The sequence below is a fragment of the Alternaria postmessia genome (genome assembly GCF_024291825.1).
Source record: "Alternaria postmessia strain BMP 2775 chromosome Unknown scaffold_47, whole genome shotgun sequence".
Classification (NCBI taxonomy): domain Eukaryota; kingdom Fungi; phylum Ascomycota; class Dothideomycetes; order Pleosporales; family Pleosporaceae; genus Alternaria; species Alternaria postmessia.
The window spans coordinates 96100-113729 of NW_026260120.1; the positions used below are offsets into that span (position 1 = coordinate 96100).

Sequence of the window (17630 nt, forward strand, 5' to 3'; positions counted from 1 at the left end):
TTGCTAGACACGCGTTGTAATTTCATTGGTCCTGCGCGAGCAAACGCACCTGATTGTCGCGCGTTGCGCCCACGATTCTGGCCGTGACGCTTTCGGGCTCGCTCGGCTTCCTGCGTGCTGAAGTGGCCATGTATCCTCGCTTCGCTGGCGCTTGATACTTTATGAGACATTGGTGCTTCCATACAAGACGAAGTGAGCCACCAGTAAATTGTAGTTTGATCGAAGAAAGATGTTGGTCATGGCGGCAATGCACAAGCTGGAAACGCAGCTAAGGCCAAGCAAAGGGTCGTCAAACCATTGTATAGTCCTGAACACAGATGATAGTGCCTTTCGTTTGAAATCATTAAGTAACACAGCTCTTGAAACATCTCACAATATGTGAAGTCGGGGTTTTGTTCACTACTAAGAGTAACGCACACTACATGTCCTCTACACATAGATGTAGCATAACGGTTCTCCATCTAGTGTGCTCATCATCTCCTCATTGGTTATCGTTGGCATATTAAGGTAGTTCATCTGGATAGGGTCATCAAGCCTGGCATCTCGGCTAGGTGGCTGGTTGAAGATGGTAATCGTGCCAGCAATGGACTTGGCCTGGTTGAGGTGCAGCGCCTGCCAAAGCCTGTAGATGTAGAGGTACGAAGTCAGTCTTTGTCTCACATACATGTCGTGCAGTCGCAACTTACCACCATACGCGGTCGACCATAGCGTGATGTAGGAAAAAAGCAGGGTCGTTTGGGCTGCTGAAGACATCACCGCCATCACCGCCAATTGAGAAATGACCTGCGGCGTGCATGCCGAGAAAGCCGTCGGGAAAGCGCCCCTGAAGTTCATCTTGAAAAAGACCGATGTTCTTGGAGGCTGCCCCAAGGGTGACGTTGTAGAGGTTGTCAAAGGTTAACCAAGTAGAAGATGCGTAGGAGGTAAGATCCCTTTTTGCGCAGCGTGGGTTCCAGGCAAGTGGCGATGATGATGCAGTCTCTCCGGCCATTGATGGAGAGATAGGACCAAGATTGATTTGAAGACTGATCTTTGTTAGAAATTTGCAAAATCCCTTCGAGGAGATCTTGCACTTACTTCTTGAATGGACCGTCCTTGATGCAACCACCTCCTGCGCCGGAAGGTAGCGCAATTGTGCCTTTGCCACCCGCACTTCCGTTGTGCTTTACATATAAACCGTCTCCACCCATGCTCGTCGCAGTGCCGTCGAAGACAGGGTGCTTAGTGAGGTCGTCTGTATGGCTAAACCAGTTCCAGTAAGGCTGGGAGCCATTGTATCCGCACTCGTCTCTCAATGCCTTCTCGTAACCGTACACAAAGTACCTGCAGATGTGGAGGCGTGACATCAGTTATACATCTCATATGCGATTTGGACAGCCACGACCTACCGGTGCCAGCTTAGAAAGTTACCAGTTCCGTGGATTGTTGTGGTCTGGTTGATGTGTTGTGCAACAAAGTCATCGTAGCGGGTCCTGGCGCCAGGTACTAGGGCCGGATCGGATTGGGATGGAGCGTTGTACATGCACTGTACAGCACTAACATATGCTTTTCGCTCGTTTACGCTCATGAAAGCCCTGGGGATATGTTAGTCTTCTCACGTACTCAAATGTATCAAAACCTTTACCAGTCTTTGCGAACTGTCGCGGTAGAAATAGAGCACTCTCCTACCCTCTCAAGTGTACCATTTTTCTCTGCAGCCTTCAGATTCTCAAGGGCCCGGTTCTGGAGATCCGAAAGCAAGTCCCTCTTCTCGATCACCAGGGATTGGACGGTACCGGCCAACGCCAGAACTGCGGTTGGGAAGTCATGGAAACGCATATTGAGGTTGATGTAGAACCAGTAAGGAGGAGGCAGCCGAAAAAGACCCTAAAAACTTGGCTGAGCGACAAGGACTTTTTTTATCGCGGGGAGGTGCCATTTAATATGCTCGGTTGCCCACATCGCGCAAAGATGAGCATCGCGAAGGTCTACGCATGCGGGGACGGGGGGTCGAACACTTCCAGTTAAAAGGCCGCAACTACGTTTCTACATATAGCTGAGGAGGTTTGGCTTTTGCCAGCATTAGACCCGGTGGGTGGGACTTGTGTTGTCCGGTGCAAGACCCGTTTGTGGCATGTCCGAGTAGGCTGGGCCGGTGGGTATGATCTGCGAAACTCATGTTCTCATGCGAAGGGTCTGCAGATACGACCTGCAACTTGCGATCTCTTGTCATCTAAATGTTTTTACATCAATAAGTATGCTTCGATACTCTTGGTTAAAGAAGGCTGGTCGAGTTGTACATGAGGACTTTAGTAATCCTCTGACGTGCTCTTTGCTTGCCCTGGAAGGACAACTCTCGTAATGCGCAGAATGTTGCTGAAGAAATGAGGCCCACTGCTAAGCGAGCATCCGAAGGATCCCAGTACCAGCGACAGGCTATGGGCTTGATAAGCTGTGAGTACGACTTTCAGCGCCAACACGCAGTACACGTGGATGGAGGACTTCATGTGTAGGTGCAGATGTTGCGATTGCTGAAGGGAGGGCCCAGATAACCCGCTTTCCTTATGTCATGGTTGATATTTCAGATCTTTAATCCTACACGTATGGGCTGCTTTATCGAGAAGGATCCCGGCTTCATCTTGTATTCTTCCATAGCGGCTTGGTGCTGCAGGTGCTCTTGTGTCCACGGGTTGAGATCATTGCACTGCACCCCTGCACGCCAGCTGGATCGTGCATCGCGGCTGGAATGCATCGAACGCCGTGTCCCGTGTCAGCAAGGGTCAACACCAGTGCCGCCATAAGGGCTTGTTCGACCTACTTGGGAACATCACGGCCACGCGCTAGAAAGTAGTACTATCGACTTAATGAAGTGTTCAACTCATTTGAATCATCGCTGCTTCACACTCTGAATGAAGCCCTTTTGTGCAAAGTCACCGAGTCGTCGAGTGGAAACCGATACAATTGATTCAAGGAGTCGACAACCCGCGCGATTGGTAGCAAACCGCTCTTTTGTCCTCGCAAATCGATCTCAACTATGTTGTGTGGCATGTTGGATGGTAGAAGGACTGATACAAGTGTTAACGACAAGACATGCGAGATGTAGATGACGAATGAGGAATCGGCTTGAGCTGTGAAGCATAACATTCACGCTGTCAGCCCATGACAATGCCTTTTTCTAGATCACCACAATCCTTGCCGCGAGTTCCATGGTCTTGGGTTCAATGCTATGGAAAGTCATTGCCGCTCCTGAAGTTTCTGGTGCCGTGCATCCACTGTTCACGGACTGTCCTTAGCAGCTTCATCACAACTGGCTTCAGTAGATCACAAGCATGCCTCTCGAATAAGGAAGCGGCGGCAAATCTCTTCGGCGTGAAAATTTGTCAAACGCAGTTCGCACACAAGAATGGCAGGTATTCATCCCGTACTAGTGAATGATGATACGTATAGTGTTACCGCTTAAGCGAGTCGTATATAATAACTAAGTGCCTCTCGCGAGGTCTGTCGATCGATCTAATAGAAAAGGACATACAGACATACTCGTACAGATGCCCACCCATCTTATGCTTATACCTAACGCCGACGCCCTGTTGATTAAGATGAAACGAGATCCGTCAATGGTATAGAACAATCCCGCCCAATCCAAAACGCCTGATGTCTGTCCCAACAAGGACCTATCCAATAGTGGCTCGACTGTGTACTGCAAACTCACGTAATTCTCCTCTTCAAACCTCCAAACAGCCCCTTAAGGCCGCTTGACTCTTCCTTCTTCTTCCTCCTGTCACGTCGGTCCGTCTCACCACGTCTCGGTCTTGGCCGGTCATCGCCATAATCTCGAGCGCGGGGCCGATCAGATTCTACTCGACGACCCGATGGCCTCTCTTTCTCGACGACTGAAATACGGCGTGCCTTGGGGCGTTCTTCCGGTTTCGACATACGCCTGCTTCGACGGCGCTCGCGTCTTTCCTCGTCTGAGATTGAGATTTCACCGACGACGGCAGCTGCGTCCTCGATCACGGGCGATTCAGCCTGCTCAAACGATTCGGGCTCTGGCTCTGGCTCATATTCGAAAGGCTCTGGTGGTGGGGGAGGTAGATCCTCAGGCGGCGGAGGCGGCGGCGGAAGGGAAACCCCTCCATCTCGTCCACCAGACATTTCATGTTCGGGACGGCGCATATAACGTCGCTCTTCTTTCCATTTGTAGTAGTCAGCTTCCTCCTCAGCAGAAGCGAAGCGACGTTGACTGTGTGAGTGACGCCGACTGCGGTGCATGCGCTCGGGACGCTCTCGGCTCTGGTCTGACGATTGATCTCTGCTTGAGGGTCGTTCGGCTTCAGGTTCTCTTCGCGATGGCTTGACAGGCGTCGTCTCCAGCGTGTTCGCACGGGCGCGAGTTGATCTGGATGGTTTCGAGCTAGGCGGAGTAGGATCAGGCTTTGAGCGACCAAAGATGCCACCGAAAAGACTGCCGCGCTTCACGTTTGGTGGAGTCTCTCGAGTACTCAAGCGTCGGCGCGGCGCGCTACGAGGTGGTGTTTCGTCGCCTACGGGTGGCAATGGAGGGGGAGGGGAGGCGTTGTCGTCGTCTTCCTCTGCTGCTCGTCTGGCAGCATCGCGAGAAAGTTCAACCAACTCTTCCTTTGGCTTCAAACCAGCCGCTTTGGCTGCTTCTCGTTCCGCCCTCTTTTGCCGCCGTAGCCTCCTCGCCTCCTCTTCTTCACGCGCAGCCTGCTCAATCTTTTCCTGCTCCAAGCGTCTTGCCTCCTTCTCGGCCTCGTGCCGCTGCCGTCTCTTCTCATGTCGAAGACGTCTCTCCTCTTCTTCCATCGCAAGCCTTTTCTCCTCTTTAAGCTTCTTACGTTCCTCCATTGCCCTCATAAGCTCCTCTTCGGCACGCCTAACTGCACGACGTCTTTCACGATGCTCCAACTTTCTTGCTTCTTCCTCAGCCTTCAGGCGGGCAGCGTCTGCTGCAGCGAGACGCTCTCTTTCAGCTCTCTCGGCCCGTCGTAATTCACGTCGCTTTTGTCTTTCAGCTTCTTCGTCAACTTCCTCGGTGGGTTGACGTTTGCTGTATCTCTCTTCACCCCTAGTTTCTCGGTGGCGTGAGCGGTATTCGGGGTAGGCCTTCTCATAGGCCTTCTCTCTGTCGCTGCCACTACTAGGCTTCTCAGCCTCGCGAAGTCTTTCCCTTCTTCGCTCAGCTTCGCGCTCAGTCATGCTATCGCGCCGTCTTGTCCTTGGCGCATCAGGAACAGCCGAAGATGGCATTATTGGCCGCTCCCTGGTGCTAGCACCGCTTTCTCGCCTACGGCTGGACTGATGCTGGCTCTCGCGACGGGAGTGCGAATATCGACGACGAGTCTTCTCCCGACTGGGAGTGTCGGCAGACGGTTCATCTTCGACTGCGAAATCGCGCTCCCTGACCATATGGTCATCAGTGCTGTTGTCAACCAACGCGGCAACGACAGCAGGTAGTGGTGGTGGCGGTGGAGTTCTGCTCGGACTTTCACCAACATAGAGGGACCTCTCCGCCGTGGCATCGTCGGCTGGTTGAGGTTCAGGAATATCTTCATTGGCCACTTCCGCTACGACTTCTTCCGTCTCCACTTCTGGGTCTGGTACCGAGACCTCCTTGGCACCGTCCTCCACAATTTGCTCGGCTTCTGGCTCCGCCGCTGGTTCAGCGGGTTCCTCAGTTTCTGGGGTTGGCTCTGGAGCCAATACCGCCTCAGCTGGCTCCTCGGGTTCCTCTGGAGCTGCTTCAGCTGGTGGCTCGAGCTCTTCAGCAGTAGCTGGCTCCTCGGGTTCGGGCTGATCTTCAACAGGGGCTTCCTCGGGTGGTGCCTGTGGCTCTTCTTCCTCGGGCTCAGAGGAAGGCGCAGGTACCGGCTCTTCGTCCTGTTGGGGTTCTTCGGCTGCTTGTTCTGACTCTGCTTCGGAAGGTGGGTCTTGGACGACTGCGGCAGCTTCTTCTACAACGGCTTCTTCGATTACTGGTTCAGCGGGCTCCACAGGTGCCTCTACCGCCTCTGCAGCAGCCTCTTCAGGCGGTGTATCTTCTGCTGGTGTTGGCTCCGGTGCGGACGGGGCTTCCTCCGGCTGGTCATCCTTCTCTTCGCTCACGTCAACCGCTGAAGGTTCATCATCTTCCTCTGCAGCTTCGGAGCCATCATTTGAATTGGCCTCTTCAGCAAGTGAATCTGGTGCGTCTTCAACAGGAGATGAAGGCTGACCATCATCTGATTCCTCTAGAGGTGCAGGTTCGGCGGCTTCGTCCTCTTTGGCTATGTCAGGCTCCTCTCCAGGGGCCTCAACTGGTGTCGCCGCCAGTTCTTGCGCCTCGTCCACCTCGTCGGCCAACGCCTCGTCAATCTCGTTCACGCCAGCCTCTGGCTCAACTAGCTCCGCATCAGGTTCCGCTGCGACTGATTCTGTCGTTTCTGGTTCAGTGGGCTGTTCCGCCTCTTGCTCAATCACAGGTACATCCCCCGCTTCAGATGCTTGCGGCTCAGCATCAGCGACCTCGTCGATCACTGTTTGCTCGGCTTCTGGTACGCCAGCGTCTACCTCTTCCGAGTCAATTGAAGTTTGAGTAGCGTCGATATCAGCCTCTACATCGTCTTCCGGTGGCAAGACAGACTCTCCAGCCTCGCTCTCGCTGTCGGATTCGCTCACCAGAGAGACATCATCAGCCTCATCTTCCTCGGGCGCCTCTTCTTCACCCTTGGGTTCGTCGGCCGGTTCGGGCACTTGAACAACTGCGGGCGCCTCTTCTTCAGGCTCGGCGGAGCCTTCTGTTGATACTAGAGAGTCGTCGTTGGCAGAATCGTCCTGGGTGGCAGCACTGGCGTCATCCTCGTCGCCTGCTTGCTCCTCCTCCGAAACTGGTTCGAGAGCGGGAGCAGATGGATCATCGACCTCTGATGTAGGAGCCTCTGCCTCCGGGACGATCTCAGACGTTGCGACATTGACTTCGAGCGATAACCCTGGGTGCGTATCCGCGACTGGGGCGGACTCTACTGGTGACTCTGGGCTCTCGGCAACTTCTTCGTCATCGGGATTGGCAGCCTCCTCTACCGACACAGAGCTCTGTTCCTCTTCTTGGGCCTTTGAGGAAAGCTCAGAAGCAGAGTCGTCATCCGAACCAGCGCCATCGTCGACGATTGACTGATGATCCTCCGCCGCAGCGTCAGGCTCTACAGCAGCGACGGCAGCGTCTTCACTCGGCGGAGCATCTTCGGCATTGTTTGTTTCATCTTGAGCGGGTGCCGAGTCAGGCGTGTCGTCGACCTGTGGAACTTCAGATGCAGAAGGCGCAGCAGATGCCTCCGACCCTGACCAGTCATCATCTTCGGACTCAGATCCAGACTCACTTCCCGCATCAGAATCCTGCTCTTTTGCTGACTCATCATCCGGCGATGGCCCGGTGTTAGAGTCAACGGAAACCTCCGAAGGTTGAGGTTCCTCAGACCCAACGTCCTCGGGAACCTATAAGTGGTTAGTATACATCATCAAAGACTGAACAAAGTTTTGCGTATGACAATTCAAAATCAATCGCATCCCCGTACGTACCACTTCCGGTGCTTTCTTGGCCGGCATGTCTGGTGCAGAGTCGTGCTCGGCTTCTGCTAGCGCAATGTTCGCTACAACATCATGGTCGGTCTCTTCGGGAATAACTTGAACAACAGATGGATCGCCCACGGCGTTTTCAGTGTGACTCTCTTCAACCGCGAGTTGTTCAATGGGCGTATCAACGTCAGCCTCTTTTGAGACAGGGTCTGGGCTGACTTCGCTGGTCGCGTCAGCTGGGATGCTTGCGCATGATTCGTCCGGGGTGTCGTCGAGGTTGGGTAGGGCTGCTTCAGTCTCGGCTACACCGGGTCAGCCGCTGTGGTGCATGGCCACTTTTGAGAGGAGAGAAATGTCGATGGTGTGCAAGTAGAAGTACAATAACAGAAAAAAAAGAAGTTGAGATTCAGATGTGACGGGGATGTCGGGAGCCAAATCACAAGCGGCAGGGCTAGCGCGGAGCAAAACCACGCATCTTGGGACGTCGACAAATTGCGACGCATGTGTCGCAGCCCGAATTTGATGGCGACAGACAGGCTTCCACGTGACGATAAGCTAGTCGCAGCGGTGGCAGAAAGTCCGCAGAATGTGCTGGCAGGTGGGCCAGAGGAAAATATGGGGCGTCCAATGGGGTATTCCCACCGCTGCTCGCTAGCCCGATTCGCCGCCCAAGGGCGCGCTATCGTGGAAACGTGCGTAATTGAGCCAGCGAAAAGAAGTGCATACGACATAAAGATGTGAAACACAAAAAACATAGCATATACGTACCTGTGCATGCGTCTGGATTCTCCACGTCATCGGGTGCAGCCGAGACTATGGCTTGCTCGCTGTCCTTGGCAGCCTCGTCGTTCACCGCTGGCTCCAGATCATCGGCTGGCGATTCATGTGCAGTCGCATCCTCCTGTGCGTCTGTGCTTGAATCGGTGATGTTGTTCTCTTTTGATGCATCTGGCTGGCTAAGATCTGAGTGGGGTTCTGTTGGTGCAGACACATCCTCAGTTGTGCCAATGGCATCCTCGATACCCGTAGTCGACTTCGCAGCTTCAACATCGTCTTGATTGGGCGTGTCAATTTCGACTTGAATTGGTTTTTGATCAGCTGCGGCTGTATCAGCTGGAGTGATCGTCTCCGGTGGCTCAGGAGGCTCTGCGGCCGGGTCAGAGGATGAGGGCTCCTCGTCCTTTGTCTGGTCTTCGGTTTGTTGCGTAACATCATTTTGCTCTGACACCTCTGGTTCACGAGTCGTGGATGTGTCTTCGACAGTCTGTTCTGCCTCTGTGACTTCAGTGGGGACTGCATCGTCCTCGACGGCGACATCGATGGGTGGAACAGAGGCTTCAGTGTCGATCTGCTGGACCTGCTCCTCGCGCTCTTGCTGATCTGATGGCTTCTCTGTCTCTGGCGTAGGTTCAGATGCTTCTTGCGCGATGCGGTCGTCTTCGTAGTCTTGGTGCTCGGAAGGGTTGGTCTCACTCTCACCAGCCTGCGATGAAGCATCGGCATCGTCTTTTTCCCAGTTAGATATCTCTAGGTCGCTGACGTTATCTTCGTCTTTTTCCCAATCGGAAATGTCTTGCATGGTCTCTGTGGCCTCCACATCTTCACCGTTTGCTTCAGTCTCTGCTGTCACGACTTCGATGGGCGCGATGATCGCCTCTTCACTCGGCTCATAGTTGGCATCTCCCATATCGGCGACGCTTTCTGTCGGTACAATAGACTCGTCGTGTGTTACATCAGCCACGACTTCAGTTGCTTGGGTGTTCTCGGGAGGAGCTGTCGCCAAGTCGTCGTCAGTCGGCGGAGAAGCACTTGTTGGGTCTGCTTCTTCAGGGACCGTTGTAGCCTCCTGTTCTTCCGTGGGCACCTTGCCTTCATCCTGCACAGTATTAGGCTCACTGTTGCCTTCACCAGATGTTATGTCGCTAGCGTTCTCGGCCGGGATAGGTTCGTTGGCGTCCACTGCGACTGGATCTTCGATCGTGCTATCGGCTTGTAACTCTGTTATATTATTAGCATTGATAACAAAGACATGCAGCTCCGTGTTGCCTGCAATCCAATGGTGAACCGAAAGTGGACTCACCCGTAATCTCAGCGCTCAAGTTGTCTGACTCAGCCACAGCCACCACTGACTCAGCATTTCCTACTTCTCCAGCATCTGTGTCTTCAATCTTATCATCGTTCTCAGTCGATGGCGGGTCGCTGGACGTAACTGTCTCGGGCTCTGGAACTTCTTCAGAAACGGGAGGCTCGGAGACGGCATCTTCGACAGCTGAAGATTCAGATCCTTGAGATTCCTCTTCGTTCGGAGTACTTTGGGACGCAACGTCTGCATGTTCTTCAATCGGTAAGGTCTCGACTGGAGCCTCCTGATCTGCGATAGGAGATGGTTCGACATCTTGATTCCCTTCGAGTAGGGACTGTTCTTGAGCAGCATCCGGTTCCGGCTTTGACACGGCGGCATCTTCTGCTAGATCAGCAACTAACGCTCCCTGAGCAGCTAGTATTTCCTCAACAACAAGTATATCCTCGACAGCAGGTGTCTCCTCAGCAGCGGGTGATTCATCAAGAGCCGGCGTCTCCTCAACAGCAGGTGTCTCCTCGACAGCAGGTGTCTCCTCGGCAGCAGGTGTCTCCTCGATAGCCGGTGTCTCCTCAACAGCGACTGATTCACCAGCAGCTGGCGATTCATCAGACGAAGGTACCGCTTCAGTGACAGTAGTGGCCTCACTGGCTGGCATCTCTTCTGTAACAGGTACCTCGTCGACAACGATGGCGTCTTCAGCCTTTGGTGCTTCTTCGCCTGCAGATGCTTCTTCGGCAGTAGGTGTGCCATCCACAGCTGAGACTTCTTCGGGTACCGGTAGTTCTTCAGTAGGCGGGGTATCGTCAGCGGTGGGATTGTCTGTAGAAGAAGTCTCTCCAGTAGCGGGCGTGTCTGAAGCATCAGAAGTACTATCAGCCTGAGGAGCCTCTTCAACGGCGGCAATTGTCTCCTCAGCAACCGGTGCCGCTTCACTCGCAGGCGATGCTTCGGCCGAGGATGGCTCTTCAGTAACAGGGGTGACTTCAGTGACTGGAGTATCTCCAGGAGCAGATTGTTCCTCATTGTCAGCCGATTCTGGAGAAACAACTGTCTCGTCCGCCGCGGGTACCTCTTCAGCCGATGTTTGTATGTCCGCAGAGGTCGGTTCTTCACCAGATGATGCTACTTCGCCACTGGGTGTCTCTTCAGCTGTGGATGTTTCCACCTCTCCAACAGCAGAAGTCTCCTCGGTGATTGGCGGATCGTTGATCACCGGAGCTTCTTCAGGAGCAGGAGGTTGTTCCTCGACAGCGGGTGCCTCTTCTACAGCAGAGGGTAGTACTTCGATTGCAGTCGATTCCCCAACGGTAGTCGTGTCTTCCGCTGCTAACTCACTAGCAGCCTCGCCCACAACTGAGTCCTCCGCCGGTGCTGGTGCTGGTGCCGCTTCAGCAGGGCTCTCCGCTTCGACTGGTTGCTCTTCGTCTGAAGAGGCCACCTTGGGCTCAACCACATCTACACCGTCTGCCGAAGCTTGTTCTTTTTCAGGTTCCGCTTCGACGGGTGGCTTTGTATCCTCACTCATAGTACTTGAACCTTCCACCGGCGGCTCTGGTGTCGCAGCAGGTCCTTCGGAACCCGCATCTGCTGTCGGCTCGTCCGAAAAGGCAGGGGTGTCTTCGATTACAGGATCATTTGCGGTAGTCTCCTCTGCTACGGCTTCAGTAGGGGACTCGGCAACGACAGGCTCGTTGCCTTCGGTGGTAGGGCTGTCTGTGACTGCTGCTTCATGCTGTGCCTCCACAGTATCCTCACCAACAGCAACCTCGTCTTCTACAGTTGGAGTATCGTTCGGCGGTGGTGGCGGCGGTACGGCCTCGATTACGATCGATTCTGAAGCGGCTTCGGTAGGTTCCTCGATGATAACGCTTTCGGAGACGACCGAAGGGGATGCATCTCCGTCGATGATCACGACCGACCCGTCGTCACTTGGTGATATACTACCGTCATCACTGCCTCTCTTTCCTCCTGACTTCCTCATATCCCCCTTCATCAACTTCTCACTAGTGAACGCTGAGAACATTGAACCACTTCGCTCCTTTTTCATGATGCTGATTGGAACCATAGCATTCTTCTTTCCGTCCTTCGGCGGCGACGCAAGGGGAACGGATTTCGATGGCTTTCTAGGACGAACAAACGCGGTGGGCTTGCCTTTACCATACTTCTTCTTCTTGCCAATACTTGCGGCGTCTGGGTCTTTGGTGTCAGAGGCAAAATGGACAAACTTCTCAGTTGGGGATTTCGGGGGCTCTTGAGCGGCCTGCTCGGACTCACCACTCTTCTCACTCTCAACGACTACAGGCTCAAGTGTTGCATCCGCTGGTGGTGCTGGCGGCGGAGGAGGCACGGGCTCACTAGGGGGTACTGGCAAAACCTCTGATGTCGGCAGCCCTATTACCGGTACTGGCGAAGCTGGTGGAGGCGGTGATACTTCAACGCTCGTGGCATCGCTTGATCCCGGAGGTTCATCTTTAACATCCTCAGTCACAACTTCGGCTGCCACAACATCGTCCCCACTACTGGAGGCAGCCTCTGCTTGTTGTGTCGGTGGGTCTTCGGGTATAGTTTCTGCTGGGACTGTTGCTACAGGTGTATCTGTTGTTATCGAAGGTTCTCCTGGGGGAGGTACTTCTGGTATGGCTGGAGGTGCGGCCTCTGCTAGCGTGGCTTCTGCCACAGGTGGTAAATCTGAAGCATCTGGTGCTGTCGAGGCGATTCCTGGTTCTACAATGGTCAATTGGACATGTTAGACATAACGTATTCCAAGCATACCTGCTTGATCGTCATCGGTGCGCTTATCATCAATTACATGTGCAACGCCCGTATAAGAGAATTTTGGAGGAGGCGCAACCACCCGGCGATAGAGAGGTTGAGCCGGTGGTTGGGGCGCGGTAGCATAGAAGTTCTTGCCGGTGTTTGTGTTGGGGCCGGCGTATGGGTTCGCCCATGGCGATATCGAGACATTGTCGAACTGGCGCATGGTGGATCAAACAAAGTCAATGCGGTGTTTTGAAACCAGATGTTCGATAAGTTGTGCTACACGCTATAGATGTTTTCTTCGTTCCATAGCTGATGACAACAAAAGGTAGGCATGCAATGGCGACATGAGACGTGGGGTGCGAGCATTGATTGCGGAGAGACGAATGAGAAACGGATCAGTCTAGACGGAAAGCACAGAGGGTGGAGGTATGCAACGTGCGTGGCTTCAATCGGCCAAAGCTGGACGCAGCACTGAGATCAGACGAAAGAGAGGTGCAGGACAACTGTCACAAGACATGATGCGAGAAATCGTAAGGAGATGCCTCGCATTGTGGGCGCAATGGTTCGGTAAGCCTCGGATTGGCATGCGCGCATGCTTCCACAGGCTCACGCTGAGAAGGCGAGTTTGGCCTGTATGTCTAATTGGTCCACGTAGGGAAACGCAGTTCGTTCAGGTTGATAGAGTTGGAAGCCCGGAAGGTGGGGTTTTCGCTGCGATGGCTTTTCGATTATTGGCTCGATGGCGCTTTAGCTTGCAGTTGTGTCGCCAGCGTGGATCGTGGTGCAGCGTTGGGTTCAACGGCCAAATTTCCGGCACCGGAAGGCCTGAGAGCGTAAAGTGCGGCAAAGCATCAATTAGCAAGGTCTGCCCTTCTAACAACCTTCTCGACACCCAAGGGAGGGCCGGCGCTGCAGGGGCATGCATGGGCACGTATGGGAGAGTCATGGCAAAGAGGGAAAAAGTGAGGTGGTTGATGGATTGAGTGACGTGGCGTGGCACGCACATGGGGCCCGGGGAGCACTAAGCGACTAACTCATGAGGGCCGACCCGACTCAAGTCGTACCTGGCGACGTGGGACGCTCACAAAGAAGACACCATCGTGACCCCACCACCAAAATCCTTGGTACAACAAAGCAAAAGCATTGCGGCGTGGAGGGGCATCCGGTGACGTCGACTCTAGTCGCTGCTCCAGATCGCGATGCTGCGACTAGACTTCCTCGCCACGTCCAATCTACGACCTAGAGCATTGGTGACGTGCATCCAACCGACGATAGGTGGAATCGATTATGCAGCGGCTATCGAGGATTTTCGAAAAGGCGAAGAGGATGAGGAAGATTACCCAAGGTAGCGGGCGAATCTATTGTCAGTACGTGTTCGCAGTTCGGTGCTGCACGCCCCAATCAACATAGATGAGTAGATTACCTATGCTGCAGACGAGCATGTCGTCAGATGCGCTCATGTAAGCAGGCATATAGAAACGAAGTCAGATCACGTGTGTAGCTTACTTTGGATCAGAGAATCATTTCGATGCTCACTAGAAGCGATCTTCGCTACCTAGGAACAGCCCGGAGTGTCTAGCACTCTTTTTTATCACGTGTTCACGTCGGCCCAGCTGTCTGACATGACGATGTCTCGAAACGGTTTGGAGGCTTGCAAACACAAGCCTTTCATCATCGTTCCAAACTCACAATGGTCATCTTGCTCGAGCATCTCCGCCTTATCTTTTGTCTCGACCGTCATACCCACCTCCATGACCTCAAGCCACTTCCGATTGACCTCTACGTCTTCTCTGCAAATCCCACAATCTATCTTGTTTCCTCTATGCTTCTTCTTCTCACTCTGCGTCGTTGTGACATGAACATCAGTTGTCGACCACTCGCTCTGCGCAAATGTGTGCCAAGTAGTGAGGTTCATAGTTGGCACTGAGGTTGACGAAGCAGAAGTGAGAGTTATAGCAGGGGTCCTTTCGAAATAGTCGCTATCTTGCAACAAGATAATCTGAGGGCTTTGTTCTGCGAGGAATGCGTCTACTCTCAGCGGCGATGTGCAACGTCTTGTTGGGTTGAGTGTTCTTATCAAGTCGAGCGCTTCCCCCCATTCTGGGCTTCTCTCGGAGCCGTAGCGTTGCCATACTTTTCGTAATTTTGTGGCACTGATAGCGGGTAGGGTCCAACGTGCTTTTGTTGTGTTTGGCCGGAGCAGATGTGTTCTCGGTGACGATGACGATGAGGAGGATGGAGAGCAGACCAGACATTTTGCTTGGCGTTCTGGATTGGGGTGAGAACATGCCCAGCATGGAGTGATGTTGGAAGACATGGCGTTCGCCTTGGCGTTATGTATTTAGTGCAGTGAAGTATGTGAAGGTGGATACGAAGTCATTTCGAAGACATCATAGGAGAAGACGGAGGCAGAGCAAGAGATACTGGAAATATGAAGCAGGTGTCGAAAATTTCTGAGCTGTCCCGCCTTACAGGCCTGTTGGTTTTCCAGGCGTTATCTGGCGCGAAAATTGATATAGATAGAGCAAACCATGGTTCTAGTGCAATATGTGGCCAAGCACTGCAAAGGCACTCAGGCAACACTTTGATCACAGTTGACGTCCTGCACCCTATTTTGCAGAGGTGCAGCTGGAAAATTCAGTGTTATCTCACTTGTTTTCATCCCTCTTTCCTAGTCACTCCTACGACGCAAGCCCATGATTTACGCTGCTTGAAATGGGAAGGTGCAAATGGCGACAGGCCTCTGTCCACATCGATTCTCACATCTCCACTCGACGCCGCATTGCAGAGCCTCTCATCCATCTCGCCTCCGTCTTCGCGCTCGCTACTGGAGAATGGCGAACATCACCTCCGCGACGCAAGATGGCGCGCGGTTCACCAAACCAGGTGAGCACCCACCCCCAGGGCTCGACTGCACCTGCCATGGCATCCATTCTATAATTCCAAAGGATTTTGCCTAACAACTGCAGCGGATTGGGCTCTCCACATGGTCACCGCTTCACTGAAGTTTTCTTGTTCGAACGACGCGCCAGTCTCGTACACCACGCCTGATGCTGGTCGCCTTGGTGTGCTTAACGTACTCAATTGGCATGAGGCTCATGACGACTACGAATGGCCTGATTTCATCCAGCTTGGTCATGACTTCACTCAGGCGATGCGGTTTCGGCGCGGTCTCGTGAATGATGTCTTCCTGGCCCTTGAGAAAGCTGGTGTCATCAAGATCACTGGTGAGCCTGGTGTACTCGGAACGCCACAGAGCTCCGCGGTTAAGAGAAGAGCTGGCGTGAGCGGTAGGTGTCGTACACCTGCCTGGCCATCGACGTACTGACGGAACGAGTAGTTGCCATACGTATGTCCGAGCGAAAGCGTCATTGCAGTCGTGAGAGCTCCAGCAACGAGATCGCCTCTGATAAAGAAATACCATACTATGAAACCGATCGTTTTCTTGCTAAGAGTATGCGTTGCTTGATCGAGTACGCTGGCTTTCCTGTTGATGACTGCATCGCTGGCCTTGAGGAGGGCGATCATCTTTCTGAAGAAGATCTTGCAAACACCATTAAAGACCTTGTGGCCCAGGTCTGAATGCTGAGGACGACCCACGATCCATGAAGCGTGTTGGGAACATTGCTTTTTCCAAGAGCGGCAGTGAACAGGCACCTAGAATATCGAGCCCCGAGCTCTGAACAAACAACGGCAGAGCCCAGTGTAAACACTTGGATGCCACGAGCTCCCCCTTTGCTCATTGAGAGAGCCATGACAGAGAAATTATGGTTGGGGGTATCAGTTTGACGATGTCCTAAGGACTGTCTATTTCGCTGTGACAACAAAACAAGGACACCAGGAAGTTGTCAGGAACGAAGTGGAACTAACGTGTGGGTACTTACATATACCTGCTGTACAATTCAAAACAAATCTACGACATTGCAAATAGAGAATCGCATTGTTGCCGTATATGTGGGTATAACTCGTCGATCATATCTTCGTAAATGAGAATCATTGCCGTACTTTCATATTAGCACCCAGTCCACGGCCATTGTCCACCTATCCTCTCCAACATCAACTTCCCACATGGGTGCGCGAATACCAACCACGCTCCCCGTCTTGACGAGCACACCTCCTGAGGCTCTAGCACCACCTTGACCAGCTAGCAAGATTCTTATCGGGCTATCTTCAGCCCCTGTACTCCCTGCTCTCGAAGCGTTATACATGCCAGGCTCGGTATTGCCACGTGCAAAGACGATGCCACCTGAATAACACTCCACTTTATCATCTTCCTGCGGTTGGTCCCCGCCTCTCGACAGGTTAGTCACCCTTACTCGCAACTTAACGCCGTCCTCCTTATCACCACCACAGACCATAGCACTCCTGTCCTGCGCAGCAAAACCAGTATTTGCCGTCTCTATGATCCAGCTCGTCACTGTCGATGCTAGACCGTTGGGTATGTATTTGCCATTCTTGCGCGAAGGAGAGAAGATCTCAGGGAGCGGCCGGGAGGGCTTTGGTGGCGATGTAGGTAGCGCGGGAAGTATGAAATGCGGGCGTTGCGGTGCAGCTGCTGGCATGGACGTCACTGCTGCAATGCTAGGAAATGGCGCAGGGGTATGTGGTAGGGGGACTTTGAAACGGTGCGTCTTTGCGTTTGATACGGGTACCGGTGTAGAGGGTTCAGACAGTCCTTGGAGCGAAGGAGAGCTTTCTGGAGAGATGCGACGACGCTTGTTCATCTGGACAGATTCGAAAAGCATCTCATCTTCCCGGTCTGCTTCTTGTTCTACCCAATGGCCCAGCTGTGTGTCGCCACCTTCAATGGACTGTATGATAGCCTCACCATTCTCATCCTGCTCTGACTGGCTTGATTGAGACGGTTCCTCTATGCTTTCTATCCGCTCGAATTTCCTTCGCGGCTTTGCAAGCGGCGTGGAGTGGGCGAATGTGTCCTCGTGTGCTTCACCGTGCTTCTCCTTGGCGACTCCAATTGCTGGTCGTGGCGGCGCAAGTACAAAACGTTTCGCAGGCGTCAGTTTCTTAAGAGGTAGCTCAGATTTCGGCTGCGCTAGTTTGCTGGATGCTGGCGTTTGTACAGCGAGAGCGTTGCGCAGACCGGATTGAGGTTTCTTCAGCTTTTGGGTTGAAGGCGGATTGGGTGCTAGGAAGCGGTGCGGGGAGGGCGTGTGGGTTGACATGGTCGGAGTAACATGGGCGGTTCGGGCAGCCCTGATATGGCCGGTAGGTGACGTTG

The 17630-nt window shown here is 53.4% G+C and overlaps 3 protein-coding genes across 3 annotated transcripts; 1 reads left to right on the plus strand and 2 right to left on the minus strand.

The window, feature by feature from the left end:
- Positions 1 to 429: 429 nt before the first annotated feature.
- J4E82_007214 (uncharacterized protein) lies at positions 430 to 1818 on the minus strand (the record flags this gene model as incomplete). The annotated part of the gene is made up of 5 exons (XM_051733461.1): positions 430 to 622; positions 687 to 1025; positions 1078 to 1323; positions 1389 to 1574; positions 1625 to 1818. The coding sequence occupies 5 exons, from the start codon at positions 1816 to 1818 to the stop codon at positions 430 to 432; spliced, it is 1158 nt and encodes a 385-aa protein (XP_051586784.1).
- A 1866-nt stretch (positions 1819 to 3684) lies between these two features.
- On the minus strand, positions 3685 to 12611 carry J4E82_007215 (uncharacterized protein; the record flags this gene model as incomplete). The annotated part of the gene is made up of 5 exons (XM_051733462.1): positions 3685 to 7467; positions 7552 to 7850; positions 8317 to 9546; positions 9629 to 12355; positions 12404 to 12611. 5 exons carry the CDS (start codon positions 12609 to 12611, stop codon positions 3685 to 3687), a joined length of 8247 nt encoding a protein of 2748 aa, XP_051586785.1.
- A 2614-nt stretch (positions 12612 to 15225) lies between these two features.
- Positions 15226 to 15973, plus strand: J4E82_007216 (uncharacterized protein; the record flags this gene model as incomplete). The annotated part of the gene is made up of 3 exons (XM_051733463.1): positions 15226 to 15277; positions 15361 to 15681; positions 15732 to 15973. 3 exons carry the CDS (start codon positions 15226 to 15228, stop codon positions 15971 to 15973), a joined length of 615 nt encoding a protein of 204 aa, XP_051586786.1.
- Between the last annotated feature and the right edge of the window lie 1657 nt (positions 15974 to 17630).